General features: G+C 47.0%; 1 protein-coding gene across 16 annotated transcripts in view; it reads left to right on the top strand.

Moving 5' to 3' along the window:
* CELF2 (CUGBP Elav-like family member 2) overlaps positions 1-15,625 on the top strand; it is a 554,552-nt gene that overhangs the window by 383,448 nt on the left and 155,479 nt on the right. For all 16 annotated transcript variants that reach the window (XM_060245946.1, XM_060245945.1, XM_060245953.1 and 13 more), the window contains exon 4: positions 866-914. In XM_060245946.1, coding sequence (XP_060101929.1) covers positions 866-914 — 49 coding nt within the window. The remainder of the gene's footprint in view (positions 1-865; positions 915-15,625) is intronic.

Genomic DNA, 15,625 nt, shown 5'->3' with positions numbered 1-15,625 from the left:
AGAAGAAGAAGAAGAAGAAGAAGAAGAAGAAGAAGAAGAAGAAGAAGAAGAAGAAGAAGAAGAAGAAGAAGAAGAAGAAGAAGAAGAAGAAGAAGAAGAAGAAGAATTGCAGATTTTTACCCCACCCTTCTCTCTGAATCAGAGACTCAGAGTGGCTTACAATCTCCTGTATCTTCTCCCCCCACAACAGTCACCCTGTGAGGTGGGTGGGGCTGAGAGGGCTCTCACAGCAGCTGCCCTTTCAAGGACAACCTCTGCCAGAGCTATGGCTGACCCAAGGCCATTCCAGCAGGTGCAAGTGGAGGAGTGGGGAATCAAACCCGGTTCTCCCAGATAAGAGTCCACACACTTAACCACTACACCAAACTGGCTCTCTTCGGAATGCAGAAGGTCCCAGGTTCAATCCCCAGCATCTCCAGTTAAAAGGACCAGACAGTAGGTGATGTGAAACACATCTGCCTGGATCCCCTGGAGAGCCACTGCCTGTCAGAGTAGACAGTAGACTGTGTGGATCATGGTTCAGTGGTAGGGCCTCTGCTTGGCATGCAGAAGGTCCCAGGTTCAATCCTCGGCATCTCCAGGTAAAGAAACTAGCAGAAGGTAATATGAAAGACCTCTGCATAAGACTGGAGAGCTGCTGCCAATAGACAATACTGACCTTCAGTGACCAAAAAGGTCTAACTTCAGTATGCTTCATGTGTTCTATTGGCAGCTTTGTGTGTTCACGTGTTCAGCTGTTGATTAAGCTTCCTGCAAACAGCTTCCACCCCAGGGCTGCAGTTTCCAAAGCAAATGTAGAATGGGCTGTGTTGAACTCATGTCCCTCCAAGCCGCTTTACTTTCTCTTTCTTCTTCTTGTTTCTAGATGCATCATCCCATTCAGATGAAACCGGCAGACAGTGAAAAGTCCAACGGTAGGTTTTCTTGCTTGGATACCCATCACCTCTTCACAATCAAACAGAAAAGTATTGCTATTGATTTATACCACACTTCCCCCCTGAAATGGGGATGCAAAGCAGTTTATGACATCCAGGGCTTTTTTTTGTAGCAGGAACTCCTTTGCATATTAGGCCACACCCACCCGATGTAGCCAGTCCTCCAAGAGCTTACAGTAGGCCCTGTACTAAAAGCCCAGTAAGCTCTTGGAGGATTGGCTACATAAGGGGGGGGGGGGCATGGCCTAATATGCAAAGGAGTTCCTGCTACAAAAAAGCCCTGATGACATCATTTCTACCCTCTTGCATTTGATCCTCTCAACAACCACTCTGTGAGGTAGGTTGGGCAGAAGGCAACAGGGGTGGACCTGAAATCATCCAGAAAGATTCCATGGCAGAGTGGGTATTCCAATCTCGGGTCTCCCAGATCCTAGTCTAGTATTCTAACCATTGTTAGAGGGATGGTGGCTCAGTGGCAGAGCATCTGTTTGGTAAGCAGAAGGTCCCAGGTTCAATCCTTGGCATCTCCAACTAAAAAAGAGTCCTGGCAAATAGGCGTGAAAAATCTCAGCTTGAGATCCTGGAAAGCCGCTTCCAGTCTGAGTAGACAATACTGACTTTGATGGACTGAGGGTCTGATTCAGTATAAAGCAGCTTCATATGTTCATATTGTGTTGTATTATTTATTTTATTTGTATCCCGCCCTTCCCTGACGGGCTCAGGTTGGCTTACAACAATTAAAACAACACAACATTAAATTATTACAATAAAATCACCATAAGTTATTAAAATGTCTCAAACGCATACAAATTTAATCCCTAGATGGTGTTGTTATTAATTCCTGATTAGCGCTGTTTACTGTGATGTTATTGAGCGCCTTGCATTTCTGTTTGGGTCGAGTTAGGATATTAATGCTGTGGGGTGGTGAAGTACTGGTGCTACACAGATCCCATGGCAGGTCTAGAGAAACACTGAATCCTTCTGTGGATATCCATTTGTCTTACTGACAAAGAGAAGAGGAATACTATATACTGCCTTGGTCAGGCCGAACCTGAAGTATTGTAGGCAGTAATTCTGGAGGCCTCTCTTCAAAAAGGATGTAGATAGAATGGAGCGGATGCAGAGGAGAGCAATAAGGATGATTGGGGGCCTGGAGACCGAGCCCTGTGAGGAAAGGCTGAGGGCCTTGGGAATGTTAAGTCTGGAGGACAGGAGGATGAGGGGGGGACATGACTGCGCTCTGTAAATATTTGAAGGGCTGTCACTTAGACGAGAGCAGGGAACTGCTTCTGTTGGCAGTAGAGGACAGGACTTGCAACAATGGATTTAAATTAAGCAATAATGGGTTTAAACTAACCTGTTAAGAGTTCTTTGAGGGGGGCGAACAAACGTGGACAAAGGGGATCCAATAAATCATAGAGTTCGACGGGACTTCCAGGGTCATCTAGTCCAACCCCCTGCACAACGCAGGAAACCCACAAATACCTACCCCAAATTCACAGGATCTTCATCACTGTCAGATGGCCATCTAGCCTCTGTTTAAAAACCTCCAAGGAAGGAGAGCCCACCTTCTCCCAAGGAAGCCTGTTCCACTGAGGAACCGTTCTAACGGTCAGGAAGTTCTTCCTAATGTTGAGCCGGAAACTGTTTTGATATAATTTCAACCCATTGGTTCTGGTCCTACCTTCTGGGGCACAGAAAACAATTCCACACCATCCTCCATATGACAGCCCTTCAAGTACTTGGTGATCATATCACCTCTCAGCCACCACCTCCTCTCCAGGCTAAACATGCCCAGCTCTTTCAACCTTTCCTCATAGTAGTTCAACCCATTGGTTCTGATCCTACCTTCTGGGGCCACAGAAAACAATTCCACACCATCCTCTATATGACAGCCCTTCAAGTACTTGAAGGTGGTAATCAATAGATGTTGTTTACCTTGACTTCCAGAAAGTTTTTGATAAAGTTCCTCATCAAAGGCTCCTTGGTAAGCTTGAGAGTCATGAGGTAATAGGACAAGTCCTCTCATAGATCAAAACCTGACTAATAGGAAACAGAGAGTGAGTATAAATAGGCAATTTTTGCAATGGAAGGTGGTACGCAGTGGGGTACCGCAGGGCTCATTCCTGGGTTCGATGCTTTTTAACTTGTTCATTAATGATTTGGAGTTGGGAGTAAGCAGTGAAGTGGCTAAGTTTGCGGATGACACTAAGTTGTTCAGGGTGGTGAGAACCAGAGAGGATTGTGAGGCACTCCGACGGGATCTGTCAAGGATGGGCGAGTGGGCGTCAACATGGCAAATCAGGTTCAACATGACCAAGTGCTAAGTAATGCACATTGGGGCCAAAAATACTAACTATAAATACAGGTTGATGGGGTGTGAACTGGAGGAGACTGACCAAGAGAGAGATCTTGGGATCATGGTAGGTAACCCACTGAAAATGTCGAGACAGTGTGTGACTGCAATTAAAAAGGCCAGCGCCATGCTGGGAATTATTAGGAAGGGAATGGAAAACAAATCAGCCAGTATCATAATGCCCCTGTATAAATCGATGGTGCGGCCTCATTTGGAGTACTGTGTACAATCCTGTTCACCGCACCTCAAAAAAGGTATTATAGCATTGGAAAAAGTGCAGAAAAGGGCAACTAGAATGATTAAAGGGTTGGAAAACTTTCCCTATGAAGAAAGGTTAAAATGCTTGGGGCTCTTTAGCTTGGAGAAACGTCGACTGCGGGGTGACATGATTGAGGTTTACAAGATTATGCATGGGATGGAGAAGGTAGAGAAAGAAGCACTTTTCTCCCTTCCTCACAATACGAGAACTCGTGGGCATTCGATGAAATCGCTGAGCAGTCAGGTTACAACGGATAAAAGGAAGTACTTCTTCACCCAAAGGGTGATTAACATGTGGAATTCACTGCCACAGGAGGTAGTGACGGCTGCAAGCATAGACAGCTTCAAAAGGGGATTGGATAAGCATATGGAGCGGAGGTCCATCAGTGGCTATTAGCCACAGCGTAACGTTGAAACTCTCTGTGGCAGTGATGTTCCGTATTCTTGGTGCTTGGGGGGGGGGGCATAGTCGGAGGGCTTCTAGTGTCCTGGCCCCACTGATGGACGTCCTGATGGTGCCTGGTTTATTTGTTAATTTGTTGGTAAGCACATGAAATTGTCTACAACATGATGTATATTTGATATTTGTGTTACATGGAGAGGGGTTTTTGTGTTGGTTAGTTTCCGTAAACTGCATTTTCCAGCAGCTCCACACTGCTTCCCACCTGGGAAAGGAGGAGTTTTGATGGGAATTAAAATAAACTTAAGGGGGAAAGAACATGCAATAAATAGAATGAAGCTTTTAACATGAAAATGAATGAGGGAAGAAATTGCACATGCATCCTTGATTTGACTAATAATCCATTCTTACAATGTTGTAGAAAGAGAAAACCAGATGGTCCTGGGTTTGGGCTGAAATCAAAAAGCTGCAAGGCACCCAGGGTCTTAAAATGTGTCATGCAGTTAGCAGAACTACATATTATACACTCTTGCTTGTAACAAAAGTCTGGTTGTCTGTGTGTGTTTGCTTGCTTGCAGCATTTCTCTTATGCTTTTTAACTGAGCAGCAGCCAGTTGTTTAGCAAGGCAGCTGAGCTCTTGCAAGGATTTGTGGTTTATCCCTGCAGCTCATTTCTTGCTTAGCTCAACAAGCAGAAACCTTTTTTTTTTTTAAAGATACTCCAAATTACACTAACAAGGTGCTACACGAGATTCTAAAATTGAAAGTGGTGGGTAAATTAATCTTTTGCCCTTCCAGCAGAAAGGGATCTTTCGTTTACTAGTTTTTGACCCAATTATGGGGTCTGTTTTATTGCTCAGCTCAGTAGAATATTAGAAATCCTACTTGGCTTGTTTATTAGCAGTGCTTTTTTTGAGCAGGAACGCACAGAAACGCAGTTCCGATTGGCTTGGTGTCAGGGGGCGTGGCCTAATGTGCAAATGTGTTCCAGCTGAGCTGTTTCTACCAAAAAGCCCTGTGTGAAGCAATGGTGACATCAGGGGGTGTGGCCTAATATGCAAATGAGTCTCTGGTAGGCTTCTTCTACAATAAAAGCCATGTGTGAAACAATGGTGACATCAGGGGGTGTGGCCTAATATACAAATGAGTTCCCTGTTTAGTAGAATTACAGGAACATTAGCCAGACCCCTAAAAAAGCGCTCAGAGGATTACAGCAGCAGGTAGGGCTTGTCAGCTCTGGGTTGAGAAATAGGTGGAGATTTTGGAAGGAACCTGAGGAGGGCAGAATTGGAGAGAGCAGAGCTTTTTTTTGTAGCAGGACCTCCTTTGCATATTAGGCCACACACCCCTGATGTAGCCAATCCTCTTGGAGCTTACAGAAGGCCCTGTGCTAAAAGCCCTGTAAACTCTTGGAAGATTGGCTACATCAGGGGGCGTGGCCTAATAGGCAAAGGAGGTCCTGCTACAAAAAAGGCCCTGGGAGAGAGGAAAGACCTCAGCAGGGTATAATGCCATAGAGTTCCAGAGCGGCCATTTTCTCCAGGGAAACTGATCTTTGTCACCTGGAGATCAGTCGTAATCCCAGGCGATCTCCTGCCACCACCTGGAGGTTGACAACCGTAGCAGGGAAAGATCATGTGGCCAGTACAACCCCTACAAGAGAGGGGAAGCTGGTCTTGTCTTTATGGACTGAGCAAATTAGAAACTCGCCCTTTTTTTCCCTTAGGGTTGCCAGCGGAAGCGGGTGATCCTCCGCCCCCAAGTACTGTTTCCCACCACCATGGAAGAAAACGTTGTAAAAATTTGTTCGACTATGGAATTCAGTCACTTGCAGGGGAAGTGATGTCAGTCCTATCTAGAAACGGCCAGAAATGATGTGGTTTCACCGTAAAGTTTCCAATGATTCCTAGGGAGCCGCCACATGGCTTCTGGGTTTTTGACACCGACAGTGGCACCCCGTGACCCTGCCTGCTAACCCCACCCATGTCTACTGAAGGTTGCCAGATGGGGGTGGGCAACACAACGGCTTCTTCTTAACAGCTTCCTTGTTTTGCTTTGATTTGCCAACCATCATGCGGTGGGGGATGGAAGGACGGGTCATCCAAGCCCACGCTAAGGCTGCCAGTCTCCAGGTGGGGCAGGGAAATTAGGCAAACACCTCCGCGAAGACCAGCCTCCTATCTTATACAAAGTATGAATTTTACTTGTAAAATCAGTATCATTCGAACATACAAAATTTCAAATGCGAACAAAGGAACGTGTGTGACCTCACCCACAGTCATTTAAATTGGAAGTCCATGTCCATAGTGCTTTGCAGAATCATAGAACCATAGAGTTGGAAGGGATCTCTAGGGTCATCTAGTCCAACCCCCTGCACAATGCAGGAAACTCACAAACAACTCCCCCTAAATTCACAGGATCTTCATCGCTGTCAGATGGCCATCCAGCCTTTGTTGAAAAACCTCCAAGGAAGGAGAGCCCACCACCTCCCGAGAAAGCCTGCTCCACTGAGGAATCGCTCTAACGGTCAGGAAGTTCTTCCTAATGTTGAGCCGGAAACTCATTTGATTTAATTCCAACCCACTGGTTCTGGTCCTACCTTCCAGGGCCACAGAAAACAATTCCACACCATCCTCTATAGGGCAGCCCTTCAAGTACTTGAAGATGGTGATCCTATCACCTCTCCGCCGCCTCCTCTCCAGGCTAAGCATCCCCAGCTCCTTCAACCTTTCCTTATAGGACTTGGTCTCCAGACCCCTCACCATCTTCGTCGCCCTCCTCTGGACGTGTTCCAGCTTGTCCATATCCTTCTTAAAATGTGGTGCCCAAAACTGAACACAATACTCCAGGTGAGGCCTTACCAGAGCAGAGTAAAGCGATACCATCACGTCACGTGATCTGGACACTAGACTTCTGTTGATACAGCCCAAAACAGCATTTGCCTTTTTAGCCGCCGCATCATCGCTTCAACAATAAGATGTGGGTCCCGGTTCCAACGTAGCCGTTATCTACGAAGACCGATGTTCCTGTCTTCCAATGAAGCTATTTGAAGCATCAACACTGAATTGGTGAAAAAAATTGGAAAAGCTTGTAGAAGCGAACAGCGAAACTCGGGAGAGAGTACTACTGCGTCGCGTATCAATTTAAATGACTGCGGGTGGGGTCACACACATTCCTTTGTTTGCATTTGAAATTTTGTATGTTCGAATGATACTGATTTTATAAGTAAAATTCATACTTTGTATAAGATAGGAGGCTGGTCTTCGCGGAGGTGTTTACCTCATTTCCCTGCTCTACTATCCGCGTTGCTCTTTGTTTGTTACACAATCCCCAGGTGGTGGCAGGGGATCCCCCAGTTTGTAGGCCCTCCCCTCGCTTCAGGGTCATCAGAAAGTGGGGGACGGAGGGAAATGTCTACTGGGCGCTCCATTATTCCCTATGGAGTCTGATTCCCCTAGGGTATAATGGAGAATTGATCCGCGGGTATCTGGGGCTCGGGGGGCTGTTTTTTGAGGTAGAGGCACCAAAGTTTCAGTATAGAATTCAGTGCCTCTCCACAAAAGGACTGAACCAGGGGGTCCAATTCTATGAGCCCCCAAAGAAGGTTCCTCTATCCTTAGAACATAAGAACATAAGAGTAGCCATGTTAGATCAGGCCAATGGCCCATCCAGTCCAACACTCTGTGTCACACAGTGGCAAAAAATTTATTTATATATACACACACACTGTTGCTAATAGCCACTGATGGACCTGTGCTCCATATTTTTATCTAAACCCCTCTTGAAGGTGGCTATGCTTGTGGCCGCCACCACCTCCTGTGGCAGTGAATTCCACATGTTAATCACCCTTTGGGTGAAGAAGTACTTCCTTTTATCCGTTTTAACCTGGCTGCTCAGCAATTTCATCGAATGCCCATGAGTTCTTGTATTGTGAGAAAGGGAGAAAAGTACCTCTTTCTCTACTTTCTCCATCCCATGCATTATCTTGTAAACCTCTAACATGTCACCCCGCAGTCGACGTTTCTCCTTCATGACTTCTTATTGAAGGAAGGCATTTAAACGATGTGCGGCCCCTTTTAATGTAATGGGCAGCGCTCCCTTTGGAGTTCAATTATGTTTGTCACAACCTTGCTCCTGGCCCCACCCCCAGTGTCTCCTGGCTCCACCCCCAAAGTCTCCTGGCTCCACCCCCAAAGTCTCCTGGCTCCACCCCCGAAGGCCCCAGATATTTCTTGAATTGGACTTGGCAACCCTAGCCCGTGCTCTTTCAAGAGTGACAGCTTTATTGATGGAGTGGCATTTCTGCACAACGCGAAACGCGCAGAGAGCTCGAGGATGTCTGAATTGCACCTAGCAGAGCCTCTGCAGAAAGAGACACGCAGCCTCCTCGGTGTGTTGGGTTCTTAATCGAGCCTGGCTTTGCCCCTTGATTCCTATAATTTGCTAAGAGGCATGTCAGAGAACTCTCCTGCCTTCTTAGACGGCAAGAACCTTGCTTTTCCCACATGGCAGAAATAATCATAGCTGCTTTCTTCCTGCAGGAATCTTTGCTCCTCATTAATTAGTAATCAGGGCAGAAGCCGTGCACTTGGAGACTTCGGTACCTGCAAATGTAAATGATGACTGGGCCACTAAATCTCTCTGTTGGGTTAGAGGGTTTTAATTTTTTCTTTCTTTCTTTCTTTCATTCTCCCCCTCCCCTGTTTTTTTGTTAATTATAGTGCATCCCATTTTCTCATTTCTCTGCGGATTCGGCGAAGTTCAGAAGAAAATGAAAACTTTTGTGTCGTCCTTTATAAAGACTTCACAGGGGAAACAAAACACAAAGAAATTAGAACCCTGGCTAATGTTGATATTCTAATTGGAACGATGGCCACATAGAGTTGCCAGGTCCGACTCAATAAATACCTGGAGGCTTTGAGGGTGGAGCCAGGAGATTTTGGGGGTGGAGCTGGGAGCAAGGATGTGAAAAGCACAACTGAACTCCTAAAGGAGTTCCAGCCATCAGATTTAAGGGGACTGTACGCCCCATGGCGCAGAGTGGTAAAGCTGCAGTACTGCAGTCGGAGCCCTCTGCTAACGACCTGAGTTCAATCCCAGCGGAAGCTGGTTCAGGTAGCCAGCTCCAGGTTGACTCAGCCTTCCATCCTCCCAAGGTCGATAAAGTGAGTACCCAGCTTGCTGGGGGGGAAGTGTAGATGACTGGGGAAGGCAATGGCAAACCACCCTGTAAAAAGTTTGCCGTGAAAACATTGTGCAAGCAACATCACCCCAGAGTCGAAAACAACTGGTGCTTGCACAGGGGACTACCTTTACTTTTATTGTTGGAAGAGCCCCATGGCGCAGAGTGGTAAAGCTGCAGTACTGCAGTCTGAGCTCCCTGTTCACAACCTGAGTTCGATACCAGTGGAAGCTGGTTTCAGGTAGCTGGCTCAGGTTGACTCAGCCTTCCATCCTTCCGAGGTCGGTACAATGAGTACCCAGCTTTCTGGGGGGAAAGTGCAGATGAAAACGCTATGAAAGCAATGTCACCCCAGAGTCGAAAACGACTGGTGCTTGCACAGGGGACTACCTTTACCCCTTTTTTATGCCTTTTAAATGCCTTTCCTCCATTTGGAAATAAAAGATGGGGCACCTTCTTTGGGGGCTCGCAGAATTAGACTCCTTGGTCCAATCTTTTTGAAACGTGGCAGATGTTTTGAGGAGAGGAACCAGATGCTGTGCTGAAAATCTGGTGCATCTCCCTCAAAAAAGCAGCCCCCCGCAGAGCCCCAGATACCCACAGATCAATTCTCCATTATACCCTATGGGAATCGGTCTTCATAGAGAATAATAATGGCCCCAGCAGACAGTACAAGGCCAACAGATCTTAATAGAACCATAACAAACATGTGAAATATGGTTGCCCACTTCCAGGTGAGGTCTGGAAGACTACAATTGTCTCTGGGGAAAACACCTGCTTTGGAGGGTGGAGTCTATGGTATTATGCCCTGCTATGGGTACACTTATGCAAAACGTTGCTTCAGCTACTGAAAAAATGCCACGAATACCATCCCTTCTCTTCTTACGATGGCCCCATTAATGCACCTATTGCCCATTGGGCCAAATGCACAGCCTGCTTATGTTCTGAATATAGGTAGCCTCAGGGGTGGAATTCTAGCAGGAGCTCCTTTGCATATTAGGTCACTCCCCATTGAGGTAGGCAATCCTCCGAGAGCTTACCAGGCTCTTTTTTGTAAGTTCTTGGAGGATTGGCTACTTCAGTGGGGAGTGGCCTAATATGCAAAGGAGCTCCTGCTAGAATTCCACCCCTGGGTAGCCTATAAGTTTGCCAGGTCCCCCCTGGCCACCAGCAGGAGATTGGGCATAGATTGGGAAACTCCTGGATATTTGGGGATGGAGACTGGGGAGGACAGGAAACTCAGTGGGGTGCAAATCCAAACAGCCCTCCCTCCAAAGCATCCATTTTCTCCCGGGGGAACTTAGCTCTCTAGTCTGGAGATGAGCTGTAATTCTGGGAGATCCCCAGGTCCCTCCTAGAAGCTGGCATCCCTAGTAGCATGGCCCTGGGGATGAGCCAATCAGGTGTTCATTTGTGCAGTGCCTAGGATTGGCTAAACGCTGAACATGAGTCAACAGTGTGATGCAGTGGCTAAAAAGGCAAATGCAATTTTGGGCAGTATCAACAGAAGTATAGTGTCCAGATCACGTGAAGTGATGGTAGCACTTTACTCTGCTCTGGTAAGACCTCACCTGGAGTATTGTGTTCAGTTTTGGGCACCACATTTTGAGAAGGATATAGACAAGATGGAATGGGTCCAGGGGAGGGCGACAAAGATGGTGAAGGGTTGGGAGACCAAGTCCTACGAAGAAAGGTTGGAGGTGGGTATGTTTAGCTTGGAGAGGAGGTGGCTGAGAGATGATATGATCACCATCTTCAAGAACTTGAAGGGCTGTCCTATAGAGGATGGTGCAGAGTTGTTTTTTCTTTCCCCAGAAGGTCGGACCACAACCAACAGGTTGAAATTAAATCAAAAGATTGTCCGGCTCAACATTAGGAAGAACTTCCTGACCGTCAGAGCAGTTCCTCAGTGGAACAGGCTTCCTCGGGAGGTGGTGGGCTCTCCTTCCTTGGAGGTTTTTAAACAAAGGCTAGATGGCCATCTGACAGCAATAAGGATCCTGTGAATTTAGGGGGCGGTATTAGTGAGTTTCCTGTATTGTATAGGGGGTTGAACTAGATGACCCTGGAGGTCCCTTCCAACTCTATGATTCTATGCTACCAGTGGGAGAGTTGGGGGTGGGGATATGGGAGTGTTGCTTGCATTATGACATCACTTCCAGAGAAAACCCAGAAGTGATGGCGGGTAGCTCTAGGAATTGCCAGAAAGTCTTTACTGGCAGTTTTATGCTGATACATTTCTGAAGATTTGGAAGCAGAGCCTGGAGAAAGCAGAAACTGGGGAGGGATGTGGTGCAACACAGTTAGGATCGCCAGTCCCCCGGTGGGGGCAGGGGATTCCCCCAGTTTGGAGGCCTTCCCCCTGCTTCAGGGTCATCAGAAAGTAGCGGGCAGAGGGAAATGTCTGCAGGGCAATCCATTATTCCCTATGAAGATCGATTCCCATAAGGAATAATGGAAAATTGATCCATGAGTATCCGAGGCTCTGGGGAAGCCTGGTTTTTTTTTAGATAGAGGCATCAAATTTGCAGCATAGCATCCAGTGCCTCTCCTGAAAATACACTCCAAGTTTCAAAAAGATTGGACCAGGAAGTCCAATTTTATGAGCCCCCAAAGAAGGTGCCCCTATCCTTCGTTATTTCCAATGGAGGGAAGGCATCTAAAAGGCATTTGGTCCCTTTAAATTTGATGGCCAGAACTCCCTTTGGAATTCAGTTATGCTTGTCACAACCTTGCTCCTGGCTCCACCCCAGTGTCTCCTAGCTCCATCCCCAACGTCCCCAGATATTTCTTGAATTTGACCTGGCAACCCTAAACAGAGTCCACCCTCCAAAGGAGCCATTTTCTCCCGGGGAACTGATCTCTGTAGTCTGGAGACCTACTATAATTCTGGAAGGTTTCCAGACCCCACCTGAAGGCTGGCCACCCCAGGCAGATCCCCAGGCAAAAGGCTAAGTATGAAAGAAATAAAATGATTGTGCGGGGAGGGACAGTGGCTCAGTGGTAGAGCATCTGCTTGGTAAGCAGAAGGTCCCAAGTTCAATCCCCTTGGGGCATCTCCAACTAAAAAAGGTCCAAGCAAATAGGTGTGAAAAACCTCAGCTTGAGACCCTGGAGAGCCGCTGCTAGTCTGAGTAGACAATACTGACTTCGATAGACCGAGGATCTGATACAGTATAAGGCAGCTTCATATGTTCTTATGTTCATTATAACTTTTGCCCATTTCAAATTCCTTGCAATTCGTTTTGGTGCAAAATAGGGTTGCCAAGTCCCCTGCCTCCTCCGGTGGGGGACTTCCGCGTGTGCGCAAAGACATCGCCCGAAAGTAACGTCATCGCACCGGCGACACCTTGCACGGCCGCTGTAGGCATTTCTGGGGAAACTCTATGGTTTTCCCGGACGCTCTCACCATTTGGGAGGAGAAAACTCTATGGTACCTATTGTACCATATTCCTCCCAAATGGCTAGAGCATCCAGGAAAACCGTAGAGTTTTCCCGGAAACGCCTAGAGGGGCCAGCGTAATGACATCACTTCCGGGTTGTGGGCCGGTGGGTTGGGAACCTCCCGGGCGGGGGAACCCCCACCCGGACTGGGGGCTTGGCAGCCCTAGTGAAAAATAGGCACAACTTTCAATCTGGGCGAAAGCAGCATCTGAGAGTATTGCTCTCAGTCGGCTGTAATAATAAGGAAAGAGTTAACAGCTTTATTATAAATTTCTTTTAATTATTCAAAAGAAAAGGGGGGGGGAGTAGCAAAATTCTAAATCCTTCTTTGTTAGACTGCAAAAAACCCCTAGCGTACAATCTGTCCATGTCACACCTGGATCTAAAGCTGCCTGAATTAATTAGCAACTTTTTTTTTATCCTATGTGCTAGTGCTAACATATGGCATTTAATTACGACTTCCAGCTCAGCACTTTGTTCCACTTAGAGTTTCAGAAATCTTTTCTGTCAAGCTTTCTGCGGAGTCAGAAAATGACTATGTGGGCTCTACTCATTTTCTTTTGTTCCCACAAAGAAGGTTCGGACACACACACACACACAGAACAGCTTCTATGCACATTGATATATACAGGGCTTTTTTATACAAAAAGTGCAGACGGAATTTATTTGCATATTAGGCTACATCCCCTGATGTCACCATTGTTTCACACAGTGGTTTTTTGTAGAAAAAGCCCAGCAGGAATTCATTTGCATATAGGGTTACCAATCCCCAGGTGGGGGCAGAGGATCCCCTGGTTTGGAGGCCTTCCCCCCGCTTCAGGGTCATCGGAAAGTAGGGTGGGGGGAAGGGAAATGTCTGCTGGGCACTCCGATTCCCTATAAAGACTGGTTCCCATAGGATATAATGGTGAATAGATCCACAGGTTTCTGGGGGGCTGGTTTTTTTTAAAAAAAAAAAATAGAGGCACCAAATTTTAAGTATAGAATTCAGTGCCTCTCCCCAAAATACCCTCCAAGTTTCAAAAGGATTGGACCAGGGGGTCCAGTTCTATGAGCCCCAAAATAAGGTGCCCATATCCTTCACTATTTCCAATGGAGGGAAGGCATTTAAAAGGTGTGCGGTCCCTTTAAATGTGATGGTCAGAACTCCCTTTGGAGTTCAATTATGCAAGTCACCGCCCTGCTCCTGGCTCCACCCCCCAAAGTCCCCAGATATTTCTTGAATTGGACTTGGCAACTCTATTTGCATATTAGGCCATACCCCCTGATGCCAAACCAGCTGGTATTGTGTTCTTGTGCATTCCTGCTTTTAAAAATATCCCGGTTATATACACTGCAAGTGGCAGGCCTTGCATTGCCACTGATGGTCTCCAAGAAAGTCATCAAATTGCAATTAAGCCGGTACTTAGCAGGTAAATGAGCTTCATTCAAGAAGCACGGTGTGGAGAAGCTTCAGCTGGATAGCATTTCCGCAGAGGACAAGACTGCATTCTTCTTCTGAATTGCTTTTGAACCTTTGCAAAATATTGCTCTGTACTAAGAGCCCTGAAAGCTCCTGGAGGATTGGCTACATCAGGGATGTGTGGCCTAATATGCAAAGGAGTTCCTGCTACAAAAATAGCCCTGCCCGTTGATATGCCTTCCCCATACTCACACTGCTCACCATCACTTCTTGGCCTCCATTTGTGGGAGCTGCGCTCACTCACTGGTAGAACATCTGCATCACCAATTAAGAACGTAAGAGCCCTGCTGGATCAGACCAGTGGTACATCTAGTCCAGCATCCTGTCTCACACTGTGCCCAACCAGTTGCTGTGGACAGTCAACAACAGAGCATAGAGACTGAGGCCTTCCCCTGATAAGAACATAAGAAGAGCCCTGCTGGATCAGACCAGAGGTCCTTCTAGTCCAGCATCCTGTCTCACACAGTGGCCAACCAGTTCCTCTGGACAGCCAACAACAGGGCATGGAGGCTGAGGCCTTTATAAGAACATCAGAAGAGCCCTGTTGGACCAGTGCAGTGAGGCTCCATCTAGTCCAGCATCCTTTCTCACACAGTGGCCAACCAGTTTCTCTGGACAACCAACAACAGGGCATGGAGACTGAGGCCTTTCCTTGATGTTGCCTCTGGGATTCAGTGGATTAGTGCTGCTGAATTGGAGGGTGGGTGGGGGAGAGAAGATCAGGTATTCCTTAGACCCTGGAGATCCACTTCCAGTCTGAGTAGACAAAAATGGCTTTGATGGAGCAATGGTCTGGTTCAGTATAAGGCAGCTTCATGTGTTCAACTGGTGGAGTCGGCAGTGCTCCCAGACAGTCTCCCTCTCTGAGATCCGTCAAACCTCAGGTTCAAGACCAGCTGTGGGCTTCAGTTTCGATACTAGCAGGGGTGGAATTCTAGCAGGAGCTCCTTTGCATATTAGGCCACACACCCCTGATGTAGCCAGTCCTCCAAGAGTTTACAAGAGTTGGCTACAACAAGGGTGGAGGGCTGGCTGCAGCAGGGGTGTGTGGCCTAATATGCAAAGGAGCTCCTGGTAGAATTCCATCCCTGGATACTAGTAAGTAACTTTGTAATGGGGAGGAGGGGTAGCAGACGTGGGTGAGCTCAGAGAATGGGTATTCAGCAAGCCTTTTTCTCAAAACTTGCTGTAAGGAGAGCAGGGAAAGGTTTCCAAGCCTAAAGAATCAACCAATCTGGACAACTGCCAAGATATTCTGTATCAGGTTTTTAACAAGGCAAATTCCATGCTAGGGATTATTAGGAAAGGGTGGAAAATGCCCTTGTCTGGGTGGATGTAAGCAGTGCCCACCGTTGATAATCTCAAAATGGATACTGCAGAGCTGGCAACAGGTGCGGAAAAACGATCTCTTCCATGGCCGGAGCACTTTCCCCATAAGGAAAGGCTCAAATGTTTGGGGCTTTTTACTTAGGGGGAAAAAAGAACCTAGACTATTGAAGAGATTAGAGGTTTATAAAATAATGCTTGTTGTGGAGAAATTGGATAGTCAGAGCCTCTTCCCCCTCGCCTCCCCAAATAAGGCTAAAAC

This window comes from Heteronotia binoei, chromosome 8 (assembly GCF_032191835.1).
Source record: "Heteronotia binoei isolate CCM8104 ecotype False Entrance Well chromosome 8, APGP_CSIRO_Hbin_v1, whole genome shotgun sequence".
In the NCBI taxonomy this organism is placed as follows: Eukaryota; Metazoa; Chordata; class Lepidosauria; order Squamata; family Gekkonidae; genus Heteronotia; species Heteronotia binoei.
This window is presented reverse-complemented; position numbering and strand designations above follow the sequence as displayed.